This window comes from Peromyscus leucopus, chromosome 22 (genome assembly GCF_004664715.2).
Source record: "Peromyscus leucopus breed LL Stock chromosome 22, UCI_PerLeu_2.1, whole genome shotgun sequence".
NCBI classification, from domain to species: domain Eukaryota; kingdom Metazoa; phylum Chordata; class Mammalia; order Rodentia; family Cricetidae; genus Peromyscus; species Peromyscus leucopus.
The window spans coordinates 1,755,714-1,773,890 of NC_051081.1; the positions used below are offsets into that span (position 1 = coordinate 1,755,714).

The 18,177-nt window shown below is 63.2% G+C and overlaps 2 protein-coding genes across 2 annotated transcripts in view; both read left to right on the top strand.

Moving 5' to 3' along the window:
• Positions 1–5,638, top strand: part of Zfr2 (zinc finger RNA binding protein 2) — a 17,130-nt gene extending 11,492 nt beyond the window's left edge. Inside the window, exons 5-12 of the mRNA XM_037198259.1 lie at positions 132–315; positions 864–1,038; positions 1,871–2,009; positions 2,468–2,562; positions 2,653–2,748; positions 3,113–3,224; positions 4,070–4,167; positions 4,844–5,638. Of these exons, the coding sequence (XP_037054154.1) occupies positions 132–315; positions 864–1,038; positions 1,871–2,009; positions 2,468–2,562; positions 2,653–2,748; positions 3,113–3,224; positions 4,070–4,167; positions 4,844–5,020 (1,076 nt within the window). The 3' untranslated portion in view covers positions 5,021–5,638. The remainder of the gene's footprint in view (positions 1–131; positions 316–863; positions 1,039–1,870; positions 2,010–2,467; positions 2,563–2,652; positions 2,749–3,112; positions 3,225–4,069; positions 4,168–4,843) is intronic.
• Positions 5,639–10,476: 4,838 nt separating this feature from the next.
• Matk (megakaryocyte-associated tyrosine kinase) lies at positions 10,477–16,519 on the top strand. The gene is given in 14 exon segments (XM_037198202.1): positions 10,477–11,102; positions 11,273–11,332; positions 11,940–12,053; positions 12,143–12,258; positions 12,344–12,563; positions 12,808–12,901; positions 14,283–14,348; positions 14,994–15,093; positions 15,202–15,286; positions 15,366–15,439; positions 15,531–15,726; positions 15,986–16,072; positions 16,156–16,219; positions 16,222–16,519. Coding segments are annotated over 14 exon segments (1,674 nt in total). The 5' UTR covers positions 10,477–10,877; the 3' UTR covers positions 16,395–16,519.
• The last annotated feature ends 1,658 nt before the right edge of the window (positions 16,520–18,177 follow it).

The following is an 18,177-nucleotide window of genomic DNA, read 5'->3' on the forward strand; positions in this document are numbered from 1 at the left end:
AGGACCCCTGAAGGCTCCCCAGCGTGCGGGTCCAGCGTGGCATGCCAAGGCTCCCTGCAGCTGCCCGGCCTTCCACGCTCTCCACAGCCCTGCCAGGGCTGGCTGTCTTGTCCCCAGCCCACCCTGATGAGGGTCGCTGTCCCCACAGTCGGGGCGCCGGCCAGAGAGCAGTGACGACCGGCATGTCATGTGCAAGCACGCCTCCATCTACCCCACCGAGGAGGAGCTGCAGGCCATCCAGACGGCAGTGTCCCACACAGAGCGCGCCCTCAGACTGGTGTCAGACACGCTGGCCGAGGAGAGCGACCAGCATGGGTTAGTGCCGCCACACGGGCCGCGAGGGCCACAGGGTCAAAGCTCTGTCCACCCCCTTGTCTCAAGTCTCCCAAGACTTCTGATGGAGAAAGGCCAACCCGCCCAACCCGCCCATGTGTAGGGGTTGGTGAATCCAGCACTCGGGAAGCTGAAACAGCAAGAGTACAGTGAGTGTGGGGCTAGCCTGGGCTACACGTGAGCCCTTGTTTCAGATATAGATAGGTCCATAGACAGGTAGACAGATAGATCACAGCTACACAGATGACAGATGATGGGTAGATGATAGATCAGATGAATAGATCATACATCATATAAAGATGATAGATCCATAGATAGATCATAGATAAGTGATAGGTAGATCCACAGATAGATCATAAATAGATCTGTAGATAGATGGATAGATCATAGATGTCTGGCCTCTCCAGTGATGGGGTTGCTTCTATGGGGCTGCAGGTGGATACTGGATGTGTTTCATTTCCCATCAGCCAGTGTCCCTGGGCCCTTCTGACCCTCCCTGCTGACGTGTGCCTGCCGCTCTGTCTCCTCAGCACCCTGGCACCTCCCCAACCACGGATGCTCAAGGGTGTGGTGCGGGTTGGCATCCTGGCCAAGGGCCTGGTCCTGCGTGGGGACCACAGCGTGCAGCTGACCTTGCTGTGCTCCAAGAAGCCCACGCACTCCCTGCTGCAGAGGATCAAGCAGGAGCTGCCCCGAGAGCTGTCGGTAAGAGCGAGGCCGGGCCTTGGCCTCCCAGCCAGGGCCTGCAGGGCTGGGGAGTGTCTCCATCAGATACACACTGGGATCTGAGTTCAGATCTCTAGAACCTGGTAAAAAGCCAGTCATAGGCCACCAGTGGTGACATACACCTTTAATTCCAGCATTTGGGAGGCAGATCTCTGAGTTCCAGGTCAGCTAGGGATACACAGAGAAATGGTGTCTCAAAAAACCAAAACAAACCACCAAAAAAACCAAGGCGGAAAAGCAATTGAGAAACAGTCTGACTTCAGTCTCTGTCCTCGACACACACAAAAGAAAGGAATCAGTTGTGTACCTGTCATCCCAGGAACTGAGGCAGGAGGATGGCAAACTCTGGCCAAGGCTGGGTCTGTAGCTCAGTGGTGATCACTCTCAGGTGCAGGGCTCTGGGCTCCATTCCCAGAAGCAGGACACACACACACACACACACACTCTTTCTGGACTTTGTACTCACAGGTATCAGTGGCAGCTTCACAGTTTCCTCTTGTCTGATCACAGAAGACATTTGTTTTCCTTCCTTTTCTGCTGGTCTTTGGTTCATCACCAGTTGTTTTTCTGTTACATTGCTTGTTTTATTGAGCATCAGGTACTCTTTACATAGAGAGGCTCCTCAGTGTTTCCAAGTGTGTGCTTTCCTGGTGTGTATTAAGTCACGTAGGAATTTCCAGGGCAGGGTCGGGCCTCCTGGGAGCAGGCACCCGAAGGTGGACAGATAGGTACACATGCCATCTGCATTCCCTCTGGTGTGGACTCTGCTCTCGGCTGGAGTCATGTGGCCTCATGTCATGTTTACACCCAGATAGTGGCAGAAGAAAAGTATGAGGTCTCATCTGACCATGATGCCAACATCGTTATCTCGGCCTGTGTGGAGCCCGGGGTGAAGGTCACTGTGTCTGCCACCTCGCCTCTGATGCGCGAAGACCCCTCTGTAAAACGAGGTACATCCCCAACTTCCTGTCCTGAGTCTCTAGGGTGCAGCAGACACACCCTGCTCTGGGCAGGAGGGCCCCAGTGGCCTCAGTATCTCTGGGTCACGCGGGGTCACGCGGGGTCACGCGGGGTCTCGTAGGGTTGCATCTGGGGCAGTGGAGCTAAGGGCTGATGTTTTGGGGCCTTTGCCCGCGCTTTGCACAGGTCTCTCCCACTGCCCCGTGCCCCAGCCGGTGTAGTTTAGGAACGGGGCCTCTCCGTGTGCCCAGGCCCCAGGCCCGAGACCCGCAGGGCCGTCACCTGCTTTGACGGCAGGTTGTCTAATATTAGACTCGGATTCTGTATGCTGCACGGTGGCGGGAAGCTGAGTGGGGGCTGTGATGAGCAGTGTGGGTGCCGAGGGACAGGCCACCCTGTGAGGCTGCGGCGAGCAGGCAGGGACTCAGTGTCCTGTCCCTGCCGACAGGACTGCAAGACTCTCTGTCTGACCCGGAGGACGTCCTGGATCGGGAGAGGTGCCTCGAGACCCTGGCAGCTCTCCGCCACGCCAAGTGGTTCCAGGTCAGGACGTGGGGTGGCTGGAGTGGGGACAGTCGCCAGCCACGGTCTGCCCCGAGTCCCTTCCACTGACCACTGTGCTTCCTCCCCCAGGCCCGCGCCAGCGGCCTGCAGCCGTGTGTGATTGTCATCCGGGTCCTGCGCGAGCTGTGCCGCTGCCTGCCCCCCTGGGGGGCCCTGCCCGCCTGGGTAAGGCCGTGGGGACAGTGGAGGGCCACAGGGGGGCTGGCCAGGTCTCCACTCAGCAGGGCTGGCCCAGAGTGGGCCGATGGGCCCTTTACCGAGTGTCACCCCCGAAATGAGGCGCCCCCCTCGGGTCACTGCACCGAGGGTGAAGTCCAGACCCTGTGCAGATCAGGTGTCCCAGGAAACGTGCCGTCCTCACACAGACCTGGCAGCGTCAGCCTGAGGAGCCAGGACGCCCCTAGAACTCACAGCCCACATCATAGGACCCTGAACCTGGCCCGGCCTGGCCTTGTTTACCATCCCTGCCCCGCCGTCCGAGCAACAGTGTGTCCCGTCATGCCCCCGCATGTCCCCGTGTCCTCCTCAGGCCATGGAGCTGCTGGTGGAGAAGGTGCTGAGCAGTGCACCCCGGCCCTTGAGCCCCGGGGACGCTATGCGGAGGGTCCTGGAGTATGTGGCCACAGGCGCGCTCCTGGCAGGTCAGCGTTGGGGACAGGAATGGGGTGCGGGGGGCTGGGCATGGGCAGCAGAGCCCGTGGCCATCCACATACAAGAGGAAAGGGTGGGTCACCCACACACGCTGGGCGCGTGGTCCATGGCCCACAGCACAGGGGCAGGGGTACGCCGCCATCCTCTAGGGACACAGCAGGGTCCCCAGGCCAGGGCTGCCCCAGCACTCACCCTGTGCCCGCGCCATCCACACCCTGGCTGCATTCCGCTCTGGCTGGTGCCGCTGGTGCCCACGTGCATGGGAACCACGGCTGGCACTCCAGGGAGGCCACAGGACTCGGCTGCGCCTGTGGCCCCACACGGTGCGGCTGCGCTGTGGCTCTGCACAGCCCTCACCTGGTGACCCGATGCCTGAGTCCCATCCCCAGCACTGCGCAGTCCAGGCCTGGTGCCACACACCTGTCACCCCAGCTCGGGAGCCTGAGGCAGGGGTCAGGAGTTCAGGGGTCAGCTTCATAAGGAGTCTGAGGAACAAGAGTGCCAAAGCGCCCCTGAAGGGACGTGGATGGCCCTGGGCGTCCCGACAGAGTTCCTGGAGACCTGGGTGACTCTGGGAAAGGAGGGTCAAGGGTCAGGCCCGTCGTGCGGGCTGTCGCACAGGCTGGGGGCATGGGCACCCTCACAGGTACAAAGGGGTCACAGGGACCCATGCAGAGTGCCCCAAGGGGGACTGTGTGTTACCCAGGCCTCACCCGATGTGGGCCTCGGTCGCTGCAGACACAGCGCAGACGAAAGTGCAGTCACCCTCAGTGGCAGGGTGGCTGTTGTGTCCCACTAGCCCCTCACAAAGGCGTCCACCTTCTCCCTGGCTCAGATGGCCCGGGGCTACAGGACCCCTGTGAGAAAGGCCCACAGGACGCCCTGGAGCCCATGACCCCACAGCAGCGAGAAGACCTGACCGCCAGTGCACAGGTACGTGGGTCTCCATCCCCCTCCCGCAGAGTCTGGACTCGGGAGTGACAAGCAGCTCCCGATCAGCACTGACTGGCCTGGCCACGGAGTCCACAGTGCTCCCCTGTCACACAGAGCCTGGCCACGGAGTCCACAGTGCTCCCCATCACACAGAGCCTGGCCACGGAGTCCACAGTGCTCCCCTGTCACACAGAGCCTGGCCACGGAGTCCACAGTGCTCCCCCGTCACACAGAGCCCTGGGCTCCAGCCCCAGCAGGATGTGGAGGCAGGAGGATCAGAAGTTCTAGGCTATCCTTGGTTATATAGTTTGAGGCAGGCCTGGGCTACATGAGCTGCAGTCTCAAAGGGAAATGTCTCAGCCGCACAAACCCAGGGTTTCACACACGGCCACCTTCAGGAGAGTCGGGTGTCTCACATGGAATTCAGGGTCCCTCCAGCCAGAAGGAGAGGTGGTGTCCCAAGGCTCCAGGCCAGCCAGTGCCAGCAGCCAGCGGTGGCATTCCGCAGGCCCATGCCTGGCACCAGCAACTGTGACAAGGAACAGACAGCCCTGCTCCCTGGTCCCTGCAGATGGCAGGCCTGGCTGGCACGCCGGGCCACCCCGGCACACACCAGGCCACCCCGGCACGCACCGGGCCACCCCGGCACGCCCTGACAGAACCCCACTGTCCACAGCGCGCCCTGCGTCTCGTGGCTTTCCGGCAGATACACAAGGTCCTTCGCATGGAACAGTTACCTCCACGGACCAGATTTGGGGCCCGGGCACGGAAGAGGATGAGGGAGGCCAGTCAGGCCCAGGAGGGCCCTGGGGAGAAGAAGCGTGGCCGGCAGGGCACAGTGGGGCTGCCATGAGCCAGCCATCACCACAGGTCTGAACTGGCGCGGGCCCTCCGGCTGCTGGTTCCTCCTGATGTGGGACACCTTTGCCATTGGGTCTGTAGGTTTATTCACAATGCTGTGGTGACCCCCATGCCCATGGCTCTGTCACCCCCACCTCCACCCCCAGCCAGGTAGCAGCGACCTCCACTCCTTGGTAGTAACTCCCCTGACGTCATATGAAGCAGGTGAGATCTGAATCGCTTCCTTGAAATGCCAGGAAGGGTGGCCTGGAAGATTCTAAAGTCACGGAGTGGGAGTGGAGAGAGCACAGGCCGTGATTCCCCAGACCCCAGACCCACCCACATCCTTCACACAGCCCCTTACTGCACCCCAGCTGTGAGGACACAGACGGCCCCTGGGACACGGTCACCCCGCGGTGGAACCCCAGTCACTGAGTGCCTTCTGCTAGCCCAGGTTATCCTGCGGACCACTGGGTGTGGGCACCCCCGAACCCCCAGTACCACCCAAGGCTTCAACCCTGCTCCATTCTGCCTGTGGCTTTAAAGACCAGCTCGCACATGGCGCAGCGCCTGGAGTCTGTAGAATCATCCAGAACTTGGCCAGAATGGGAATAAAGCGGATCTGCCTGTGTGCGTGTGGCCTTCGTGTCCATCACTCTGGGGTGGGGGTGGGGGTGCCCACAGGCCTCAGTCTCCCCACACCAAGCTGCGTCATGAGCGTGGGCGGAGCTTCAGCCCCCCCCCACAGCAGCTCCGTGTCTACCCCCTGCACATTCCCCCTGCACACTCCCCCTGCACACTCCCCCTGCACACTCCCCCACAGATGCATGCCAGCTCCGGGCCTGAGGAGGTCCCCCCGGCCTGAGGAGGTCCCCCCGGCCTGAGGAGGTCCTGGTCAGGAGCACTCTGCTCGGGCTTCCTGGAGGAGGCGCCCTGGAGCACGGGGAGACACTCAGGCCCCAGGCCTTGGGAAAGCCTGCCTTCCAGTTTCCTTCTCCTGGAGCGCCCCTCCCAGTGGAACCCCGAAGCTCAGCCTCCTCCCAGCCTCCACCCCGCCACCCACCCCTGCCCAGCGTCTATTCCAGAAAGTCCAACAGGGACTCGGGGTCACTCGGACGGGAAAGCGCCCGCTGCAGGCTGGGTCTAGTTGGCCGGGCACACATGGGTAACCAAATGAGAAGGCGTCTTCCTGGTGGCGCCCAGAGCCCGCGGCTCCGGCTGGTTAAGGGGGACAGTGCTTCACAGTTAGGCGGGCTCACGGGTGGGGAGGGCCGGTGGCCGCGACCTCGGTGGCCAGGTTCAGTGACAGCAGAGGACCACGCCCCACGCCTCTGCACTGAGCCCCTCCACCAAGCCCACCCGTGTCTCCCCGGGAAGGCAGATGAGTCCACACCAGGTGACAAAGAGTTAAGTCGGACCCGCCTAGCAACCCCAAACCACCGAGCTTCCGCGACTGCGAAATCCAGCATTTGCTGAGTTCAGTCCAGATGGAGTCCCGTCTGGGCCGCGCAGCTCCCTGAGGCCGCCAGGAGCCGCGGCGACTGACCCTGCCGCTGCGAGTCCTGTCCCCGCGGGGCAGGGGACCCCGCAGCAGGCCAGCCGGGGGCCAAGGGCACAAGGCCGGACCCCAGACAAGGCAGGAAACCGAGCGCCGGGGCGGTGACGAGAGCTGGACCCGGGCTGCGGATGCAGAGGAGCGTTGCTAGGAGACGGTGAGTGTGGGCGGATGACGCACGCGTGTGGGCGGGACCGTGGCCCAGGCAGGAGGGGTCGGGAAGACCCGCGCGCGCAAGGTCACTCGCCGCTGAGCGCAGGAAAGGGACGGGACCGCAGCACACCCCCGGCCTCCCCCACCCCATGTTCACTGACATTTTGAAAATAAAAAGCCGCGAAGGAGACAACAAAGACTTTTCCGAGGAACCAATGGGCGCACATGATGTGGTCCAGCCACTCGCTGGAATATTATGCAGCCGTGAAGGGCGTTCTGGCCCCTGCTCCAGCGCAGGCGGCCCTTGAGGACATGATGCCCAGTGACATGGACCTCACACCACGGGGTTGGTGTCATCAGACCCACAGAGACAGGAAGTGGTTCGGAGAGGGCCCTGGGCAGGGGAGGGGATGGAGTTAGTGTGGGACGGGGCAGCCTAAGCTCTGGAGACGAGGTATCAGCTGCAGCGAGAGCGAGAGCTGCGCCGCGGGACCGAGACGGTAAAACGGCGGCTTGTATGTCAGGCGTTAAAATTTTATAACGGAGCCGGGTGTGGTGGCCACGCCTTTGATCTCAGCACTCAGGAGGCGGAGGCAGGCGGATCTCTGTGAGTTCGAGGCCAGCCTGGGCTATACAGAGAAACCTTGTCTCGAAAAACCAAAACAATAACAAAGTGTGTGCGTGTGCGGTGCACGTGTGTGCGTGCGCGTGCGTGTGTGCGTGTGCGGTGCACGTGTGTGCGTGCGCGTGTGTGTGCACGCGGTCAGAGAACAACCCTCGGGAGTGGGGTCTCTCTTCACCGTGTGTGTCACAGAGAAAGCGTGCAGGGTGGGCCGGCCTCGCTCTGGGTCCTCACTCCTACTCCACGTCCTGATTTTTTGACACTCGGTGGGGGGGGCTGTGAGCGCATTTCGATCCCCGTTTTCTCCTGCAGACATGACAGGAAGCCGACTGCTATCTCCAGTCCTCGTGGGCTTTGTATATATGACCCGGAGTCCTGGGCCAGCCTGGGCTACACAGTGAAGCCCTGTCTCAGAACCTAAAAAGGAGGGCGGAGGGCGAGAGCGCCTGGGTCCCGAGGAGAGCGAGGGTTATTTTCCCGCAGGAAGCCTTGTCCTTCCCTGCATCCGGGAGTCCCCTAGCAGGAGAAGCACCGAGCAGCTAAATTTAAAGGCATGCTAATTGGGGCAGGAGGATCCGGCCAGGCTGCAGGCTGCAAGGGAGCCGTCTCCATGGAAACTGAGACGCTTGGGTGTCCCCAGAGCCTTGATTGATGGCAGCAAGTCCCAGGGCCTCAATTTCCCCATCTGCAAGGTGGGCACAATGCCCGCTCCCTGCACAGGGAAGCAAATGGCTCCTGACACTGCAGAAAGAAGCGGCTTTATAAAAAATCCGTGTGGAGAGCCGGGCACGGTGGAGAGCCGGGCGTGGTGGAGAGCCGGGCGTGGTGGCACTCAGGATGCTGAGGCAGGAGCATGACGAGTTCTAGGCTTGCCTGGGCTATGAGTGAAACTGTCGTAAAGAGAAGTGTCAGGACATTTCACATTTGTTCTTAGACATGTAGTCGCCCCGGGTGTCTGAGGCTGGCCTTGAACTCTTGACGTCCTGCCTCAGTGTCTCCATTGCTGGGATGACAGGCGCACAGCACCACACCAGGAGGGTGCTGGGGTAGAGCCCAGGGCTTCCTGCACATCGGGCCAGTGCTGTGCCCCTGCGGCCCCTGCAGCCCGACCCCTGCAGCCCCTGCAGCCCGGCCCCTGCAGCCCGGCCCTGCAGCCCGCCCCTGCGACCCCTGCGGCCCCTGCGGCCCCTGCGGCCCCTGCAGCCCCTGCAGCCCGGCCCCTGCAGCCCGGCCCTGTGACCCCTGTGGCCCCTGCAGCCCCTGCGGCCCCTGCAGCCCCTGCAGCCCCTGCAGCCCCTGCGGCCCCTGCAGCCCGGCCCCTGCGACCCCTGCAGCCCTGCGGCCCCTGCGGCCCCTGCGGCCCCTGCAGCCCCTGCGGCCCCTGCAGCCCGACCCTGCGGCCCCTGCAGCCCCTGCGGCCCCATCAGAAGCATTGCTTAGCACGCTCATGTCCCCCCACATCAGGGGTCCTGAAGGCGAGCTTCACCGGACAGGACGCGGTCAGCAGTCTGGGTGAGAACTTCCTGGCAGCCGGGTTTCTCGGCTCCTTTTGTGACTCCATTTCAGGCAGCTGTGATGGCTTTAACGATGAAAATGCGTCCTTCATGTCCCTGGAGTGACAGCCCCAGGCCCCCAGTGAGGGGGTAGCCACACCCCAGACGCCCCCACCCCGCCCGCCGAGACCACAGTGCCCTCTGTATCCTGATCTTTCCATCCTCCTGCCTCAGCCTCCCCAAAAGCTTGGAATTGCAGGTGCGCACCCCCAACCCTCAGGGACAGTGTCTTTTTTAACACGTAAGCTTTTCAGATTTTTTTTTTTTTTTTTTTTTTTTTTTTGCAACAGGATCTCAGGTAGCCCAGGCTGGCCTCAAGTTATCTCTGTAGCTGAGGCTGACCTTAACTCCTTTTCCCTGCTGCTTCTACTCCCCAGTGCCGGGATGACGGGCCTGTGACTCCACGGTGAGCCGCCCCACCGAGCCCCCAGTCCCAGATCTGGATCTTTGCTAACTGTAGGTAGCAGAATAAACATCTGGACAAAGTTCACTGGGCAGAGCAACAGCGGGCGGGCTGCTGAGGCCGCGGGTGTCCAGCCTGGGCTCTGACTGGTTTGTAGGCAGGGCACGAAGGGCGCATCTGCCGCCTGTGCAGGTCGGGTCAGATCCGATCCGGGAGCAGCTGGTTACGGGAACTCGGGCCACCGTGGCCCCGGTGGAGCGGCTCCCGCGTGTGGGAGGAACCGTCCAGCCGGTTCCTGTGACTCAGACGTGTGGTGTCGTCAGCAATAGGGTCAGTCTAGAGCAGAAGCTGGTTTGCAGGAGACCTCCCCGGCCAAGGATTCCTAAGTGGGGACCCACACCTGCTGGGGACTTGTGATTACCGACCCGTGGCTCCCGGAAGTGCCACATCGTCAGTGCAAGGCACTTCTGTCCAAACTTGTCCTCCACTACTGAGCGCCTCCACTCTCTATGTAGCCCAGGCTGGCCTTGAACTCACAGAGATCCGCCTGCCTCGGACTCCAGCGTGCTGGGAAAGAGCATTTGAGGGCCCCACAGCAGGGCGTGCCTGGCATTTCTGAAAGTACTTGTATGTGCGTGGGTCAGGCTCACGGCGCAGCCTGGAGTGGAGGCCGAGGCCGGGAGGCCAGGACTGCAGCGTGGAGGCCTCTGTGCTGTCCCTGCGCTGCTTGCCTTCATCACCTCCCCAAACCGGGAGCTCCTTCCCACTCCTTGCGCGTGCGCGTGCGCGAGCCATTCCGCGCTCCCAGCTTTCCTGGGGTGGGCGACGGAAGGCCGGGGCTCAGCGGGGACCAGAGGGCACCGGGCACCCGGCACCTGGCACCCAGCATCCCGCTTGGGCTGCGCAGGAGGCGGAGCGGGAGGCGGCGGCAGCGCAGCCCGCAGTGCAGTGCGGCCGGCGCTAGGACCCGCAGGGGCTCCGAGCCGGGTCCCCTCCATCCTCGCCCCAAAATGAGGAAGCGGAGCAAGTTGCTCCGAGTTCAGCCTTGGGGCACACTACCCGCTGGCGGGGACCCTCCCGGGGTCGCGCCCTGAGCAGGTGAGCGCGTGCGCGCGGATGGAGAGGAGACGCCCCCCAAAATGATCCTGGACCCTGGGGCGTCAGGTGCCATCGCTGGATATTTTTTTTTCTGGGTGCGGCGTGCGCGTCTCTGAGTGCGCGCGCCCCGGTGGTCACTGCAGGGCCCGTTTGCGCCTCAGGCACACGCACAGGTGCCCGCGTCTAGCCAGCCCCCGTGTCGCGCACACGCTGGTGGCCGGGTGGCACCTGTGCCCAGATGCACGTGCGCCTCCGCCTGCGCGCAGCTGCCCTGCAAACCCCACTGAGCCTGAGGCCAGAAGCGCACCCCAATCTCCCGCCCTGACCCTGCCAGCCACCAGCTGGGGACCTTGGCAGCCACGGCCCTGCAGTGTGCGCGCTGGGGTGGTGGGTCACCAAATGCTTCCTTGGTGACCCCTGGTGACCTGAGGAGCGGCGGTAGGAGCCAGGCCTCCCCAGGCTCCACCCAGGGTCAGATTCCCAGGAATGACCTTGAGTCACCGCCCCTGGCCACGGCCCAGAAAAGAGGAAGCTGAAGGCTCAGCTCCTGGCATTGTCCTCCCCACACACAGCCCTGGCTGCCGCCAGAGCCATCGGATTCCTGCACTCCTGCCTCTGGGCCTCAGTTTCCCTTCCCGAGCAATGGCAGGCCGAGGCTCTGGGGTCTCCCGGCTGGTCTTTGATGGCTGGGAGCCTAAGGACTTCCCTCGGGTAAAGATAAGTTCCCAAAGCCGAGGGCTGCAGAGGGGACCTCGACCTGAGCCACCTGAGGGATGTTGAGGGGCCTCTTTGCCTCCTGGTGCCGCCTCCACCCAGCCAGGCCCAGAGGAAGGACCTGGACCTGGGGACACCCCCCCAGCATGACGCTGCCTCCTCCACAGGTGAGCCCTCGATTCCTCCGGGCCTGGCACCCCTCTTCTGCCGCAGCTAGGATGCCAACCGTGAGTGTGGGGCCCCGAGTCACCAGACCTTCCTCAGCTGTCCCCGTGGGAGCGGGGTGCATCCCGGGGCTCCCAACCCTGGAAGTCCCCAGGGACTGAGCCAGACTGGCCACCCAGGCCTCTACATGTGACTGTGCTTCTGGTCTGTCTGTCTCTCTAACACGGTTCCTTTCCATCCTCACCCCCCTTTTTTCTCTCTATTAGACACCCCCAGGGGTTTATTTTTTATTTTATTTTGCTTTTGAGACGGGGTCTCACCATATAAATGTGCCGGGGCTTGGATCCCCCTCTGTAGCCCAGGCTGGCCTCAAACTCACAGAGATCCTCCTGCCTCTGCCTCCCAAGTTCCAGGATTACAGGTGTGGGCCGCCACACCCAGCGTTATGTTTTAGTTTGTGAGAGAAGTCTCACTGTAGCCCAGGCTGGCCTTTAGCTGGTCTGGCATCCTCCTGTCTCAGCTGCCTGAGTGCAAGCCTGCGTCTTCGCCAGTCCCTTGTCCTGTCCTCTGCTCCACCAGCCCCCAGTTTCTCTCAGGTCTCCCCGTCCCTCCCAATTTCCACTCCTTCCTCCTGTCCCTGACATCCCCCTGCCTCTGTCCTGTCCTCAGCGGCGCTGGGCCCCTGGGACTCAATGTATGACCAAGTGTGAGAACTCGCGCCCCAAGCCGGGTGAGCTGGCCTTCCGCAAGGGCGACATGGTGACCATCCTGGAGGCCTGTGAGGTGAGGGGGGAGCCGAAGGGTAGTTGGGGTGCACTTAGAGGTGCCAGGACAGACACCCACCGGGTCCCCCCCCCCGCCCCCCTGTGCAGGACAAGAGTTGGTACCGCGCCAAGCATCATGGAAGCGGGCAGGAGGGGCTGCTGGCGGCCGCCGCCCTGCGGCAGCGGGAGGCCCTCTCTGCCGACCCCAAGCTCAGTCTCATGCCGTGAGTGGCGCCCTGGTGGGATGGGTGGCCTCAGGGTCCCCGCCGCCCCTGCCCCACGCCGTATCCTGTCCCCACGGCTTCCCAGATGGTTCCACGGCAAGATCTCAGGCCAGGAAGCCGTGCAGCAGCTTCAGCCCCCCGAGGACGGGCTGTTCCTCGTGCGGGAATCGGCTCGTCACCCCGGAGACTACGTCCTGTGTGTCAGTTTCGGCCGAGACGTCATCCACTACCGTGTCCTGCATCGAGATGGCCACCTCACCATCGACGAGGCCGTGTGCTTCTGTAATCTGATGGACATGGTGGAGGTGACCTGAGCGGGAGGGGTGGAGAGATGGAGGGGGGTCTCCAGGAGCCTCACTTGTCTCTAGAATTGGGGTCACCTCCCCAGGGAGCCCCATGTTGACACCCACCGCCCCTCACCTTCCATCCTGCACCCCCACTGTTGCCATGGAAACCCGTTCACCTTAGCCTGGTACCTGGGGGATTCTGCTCACCCCGCTGAGGAGATTGTGGGGGAGGCCAGAGGCTCACGGCTGGCGGTCCCCACAGCACTACACCAAGGACAAGGGAGCCATCTGCACCAAGCTGGTGAAGCCAAAGAGGAAGCAGGGCACCAAGTCGGCCGAGGAGGAGCTTGCAAAGGGTATGATAGCCCCCCGGGAGAGATCATCTCCTACACCCCAGCCCAGACTCAGCCTCCCACCCCAGCCTCCACCCCAGCCTCCACCACCACCCCAGCCTCCCACCCCAGCCTCCCACCCCCCAGCCTCCCACCCCAGCCTCCCACCCCAGTCAGACTCACCCACCTCCCACCTCAGCCTCCCACCTCCCACCCCAGCCTCCCACCCCAGACTCCTACCCCAGCCTCCCACCTCCCACCCCAGACTCCCACCCCAGCCTCCTACCTCCAGCCTCCACCCCAGCCTCCCACCCCAGCCTCCCACACCCCAGCCTCCCACACCCCAGCCTCCCACCCCAGCCTCCCACCCCAGACTCCCACCCCAGACTCCTACCCCAGCCTCCCACCTCCCACCCCAGACTCCCACCCCAGCCTCCCACCCCAGACTCCCTACCCCAGCTCCCACCTCCCACCCCAGACTCCCACCCCAGCCTCCCACCCCAGCCTCCCACCCCAGCCTCCCACACCCAGCCTCCCACCCCAGCCTCCCACCCCAGCCTCCCCACCTCCCACCCCAGCCTCCCACCCCAGCCTCCCACCCCAGCCTCCCACCCCAGCTCCCACCCCAGACTCCTACCCCAGCCTCCCACCTCCCACCCCAGCCTCCACCCCAGCCTCCCACCCCCCCCCCCCACCCCAGCTTCCCACCCCAGCCTCCCACCCCAGCCTCCCACCTCCCACCCAGACTCCCACCCCAGCCTCCCACCTCCCACCCCAGCCTCCCACCCCAGCCTCCACACCCCAGCCTCCCACCCCAGCCTCCCACCCCAGCCTCAGTCTCTCATCCTCAAGCCCCCACCTTGGCTTGGCTAAGCCCTGAGTCTTCCAAGCCTGACTGCCACATGTCTCCTGTGGGGTCTGGAGTCCCAGAGACAAGCCCACGATGGACCACGATGTCCGTCCTGTTTGGCTCTTCAGGCTTAGAAAGGTTTGGGGGGGGGGAGGGCTTTGAGAGGCAGCTGAAGGGTATGTGTGGAGTGTAAGAGCCTGCTAGAGACAAGATCAGAAATGGTCCAGAACCTGTGTGGCTCTCCGATCTCTGTGTGTGTCCCTGGGAGAGCAGCAGCGAGAAGACCTGACCAGCAGCTTGGAGGGTCACAGGGCAACCACAGGGCACCACAGTCCCTGTCCCTAGAGGCAGGTCCTGGAGCTGTGGCTGAAGTCTGGGGAACCGGGTGACTTGACCTGGAATGGGGGTCCGCCATGCAGCCTTGGGGTGACGGCTGCGGTGGGCACATGCGTCGGTGTGCACAGCTGTGCACAGCTCTGCACATCTCGCTGGATGCAAGCCGGGTGGGAAGGGCCGCGGCTCCTGTCCCGCTCTGACTGGTCTCTGTCCCCGCAGCGGGCTGGCTGCTCGACCTGCAGCACCTGACTCTGGGAGCGCAGATCGGAGAGGGGGAGTTCGGAGGTGAGGAGGGGGCGCAGAAGGAGCTCCGCCCTTCTGGACAGCGGGGGACGGGTGCGGGGCGTCAGGTGCCCGGCGGCAGCCCGACCCCATCTCCCAGGACCTTCCTAGGCGCTCCACTCAGGACACCTCCCCTGTGTGCCTAGTCCTGAACTTAGAGCAGAGGACAGTGAACTGCACTCACACCAGCGCTGTCCGTCCTGAGCAGCCGGAAACTATGCAAACACGGCCAGGACTGTGGGCTTCTTCATGGAACAGAAATTTGAATTCTGAATAATGAGACAGCCATTGCATTTGCATTAATTGCTTATTCTTTTGGGACCACGGATGGAACAAGGCCTCCTGAATTTAGAGCCAATACTCTATTCAGGCCACGCCCCTAGTCCCTTATTAAGCTCCACCCTGACCACGCCCCCAGCCCTCACTGGGGATTCTGGGCGTGGCTCCACCATGACCACGCCCCCAGCCCCTCACTGGGGGTTCTGGGCGGGGCTCCACCCTGACCACGCCCCCAGCCCCTCACTGGGGGTTCTGGGCGGGGCTCCACCCTGACCACGCCCCCAGACCATCACTGGGGAGTCTAGGCGGGGATGCCCGCAGGTCGGTCTGTGGGTCTTGGTGGGTCCTGAGCTCTTTCCCCCTCCACAGCCGTCCTGCAGGGTGAGTACCTGGGGCAGAAGGTGGCCGTGAAGAATATCAAGTGTGATGTGACAGCCCAGGCCTTCCTGGATGAGACGGCCGTGATGACGTGAGTGGCCGGGTGGGCCGGGGTCCCAGGGCCGGGGTCCCAGCTGTGTTCTCACTTCCCGCCACCCCCACCTGTCTGCCCCCCCATCCTCCCCTCCCCCATCCCCAGAAAGCTCCAGCACAGAAACCTGGTCCGACTCCTGGGCGTGATCCTGCACCACGGCCTGTACATTGTCATGGAGCACGTGAGCAAGGTGTGCGGGGTGGCGGGTGGGTGGACGGACGGGGGTGGCCCAACAGCCTGGAGACCCCCAGGTCCCTCCCCCCCCACAGGGCAACCTGGTGAACTTCCTGCGCACGCGGGGCCGCGCCCTCGTGAGCACATCTCAGCTCCTGCAGTTTTCTCTGTAAGTGACATTGCTTCCGGGCAGGTAGGTCCCAAAGTTGAGGGGGAAACTGAGGTCTGACTGCGGGGTGACCGGGCTCGTCTGTCCCCAGGCATGTTGCTGAGGGTATGGAGTACCTAGAGAGCAAGAAGCTGGTACACCGCGACCTGGCTGCTCGCAACATCCTGGTCTCTGAGGACCTGGTGGCCAAGGTCAGTGACTTTGGCCTAGCCAAGGCCGAGCGGAAGGGGCTGGACTCAAGCCGGCTGCCAGTCAAGTGGTCGGCGCCTGAGGCTCTCAAGAATGGGGTGAGTAGCGACCCACCCTCTCTGGGGTTTGGGGCCCCTCAGAGGGAGGATGATGATGTTGTGACTGTGCTGTGTGACCCTACATACATCCCTTGACCTCTCTGAGCTTCAAGGGAAAACGGCTGCCTCTCCAGTGAGCCCAGCACCTGGCACCTTCCTCAGATCTCTAAGGCAGTCATGGGCTTGGGGGGGGGGTAGCCTGGGACTGTGTCCTGGGACGCCGCAGGGACCCTGCTCACCCTGACCTCGGCCCCCACAGCGATTTTCCAGCAAATCGGACGTCTGGAGTTTTGGGGTGCTGCTGTGGGAAGTCTTCTCGTATGGAAGAGCTCCGTACCCCAAGATGGTGAGCAGCGCCCTGGGGAGGGGCAGCCTGTGCGTCCTGTGCTGCAGACCCCGCCCCCCACGCTGCATGCCCTGTGTCTGCAGTCGCTGAAGGAGGTCTCGGAGGCCGTGGAGAAGGGTTACCGCATGGAGCCCCCCGACGGCTGCCCGGACCTGTGCACACCCTCATGGGCAGCTGCTGGGAGGCGGAGCCTGCACGCAGACCGCCCTTCCGCAAAATAGCGGAGAAGCTGGGCCGGGAGCTCCGCAGTGTGGGCGCCGCGGCCCCCCTTGGGGGACAGGAAGCCGAGGGCTCAGCTCTCCCACGGAGCCAGGAACCCTGACCCCTGAAGCACGAGGGCCCAGGTGCGGGGTCACAGGGCCGGGGTGGGCCAGTGCACAGGCTCAGCAGCCCCTGGAGTCCCCACACCCAGGACCCCCCATAAAGAGCGATTGGACGGACTTCGTACATTTGTGTCTCTGTGACATCCACGTGTCTGCCCCGCCCCCTTTCTCTGGGCCATCGGAGTCCTCAGTTGTGGCGACCTCGCCCTGCCCCCACGGTCCTGAGTCCGCGGGATTGTCGATGCCTGTGAGGTTGCCCCAAGTCCCTGCCCCCTCCCTGCACAGGCCGGCGGTCCCTGCCTGCAGCACCTGCCTTACCAGCCCGCGGTGCACGAGCCTCTGGGGAACAGCCAGGCAGGGGACCCGCTAGTCATCAGTCCCCAGGGCCCCGCCTCCTTCTGCTGGGACGGGAGCCTGAGCCACTGTGCTCACTACAGACGTCAGCCTAAGGGGTCACCCCCGTGTGTGAGGGGCGCCAAGCCAGGTGTTCAGATCACATCCCGTCTCAGGGTGTGGGGTGAACGAATGGGATGTCCATGTCGCGGAAGGGACAGAGGTGCAGGTCTCGAGAGGCCTGAGAGAAAGTGGCAGGCTGCAGAGGGGACCCAGACTTTCTGGATCCCAGGCCACGGTGGTTTTCTTCCATGGAGTCCCAGACACCAAGGCAAAGCCAAGCAGGAGTCAGAGGCTATGGCAGCGACATCCAGAGCAGACAGGATGCTGTCTACCTTCACACCCACCTCCCACCCGGACCCACTCCTGACACAGCCACCCACTCACCCACTCCAGACCACACATCCACCATGCTTGCCTCCATCTCCCCACCCACCTGCTCTCCTGCTCATCCATCCAACCACACACTGCCACATACCCTGCTACTCATCCACTCAACCCGTAGATCGCTCCTCCATTCACAAAGCTAACCCACCCACCCATCCATCCACCCACCCATCCATCCATCATCCACCCATCCATCCATCCACCCATCCATCCATCCATCCACCCACCCACCCATCCATCCATCCATCCATCCACCCACCCATCCATCTATCCACCCACCATCCATCCATCCATCCATCCACCCACCCATCCATCCATCCACCCACCCACCCATCCATCCACCCATCCACCCATCCATCCACCCATCCACCCACCCATCTATCCACCCATCCATCCATCCACCCATCCACCCACCCATCCATCCATCCACCCCCCACCCATCCATCCATCCACCCATCCATCCATCCATCCATCCATCCATCCACCTATCCATCCATCCACCCACCCACCATCCCTTCATCGGCTCATCTACAGGTGTGGCACATGGCCACACTGGGTGCTGAGACACAAGATTTCTCTTAAACTCAGTGGTAATCTTCACGTAGCTGCAGGACTACAGGAGAGCCGGGGTGTGTGTGCTGCGGCCCAGGCTGGGGTTGCCATGCCAACAGTTTGGCCAACATCGTCCAGAGTGGAAGGAGGTGCGCGTGGTCCAGGCAGAGGGCACAGCCTGTGTGAAGGCCCTGGCCAGGCGGTGTCCCCAGCGGTGGAGGCCATGAGCTGCGGCTGAGGCCCGGGAGGCAGGTGGGAGGGATCCGGTGCACCAGCCCAGTTCTACGGGAACTTTGGCAGGTGCTGGCGAGCCTCAGGGGGCCACAGGTGTTTGGGGTAAGATGGCCGAGTCCTAGCTCTCTGCCCACTGGGCGTCACGAGGGCTGCTGCCAGGGCCCCAAATCCCTCCAGCGCGGCCCAGCGGGACTCCGGGGCCACCCAATGGGCCCA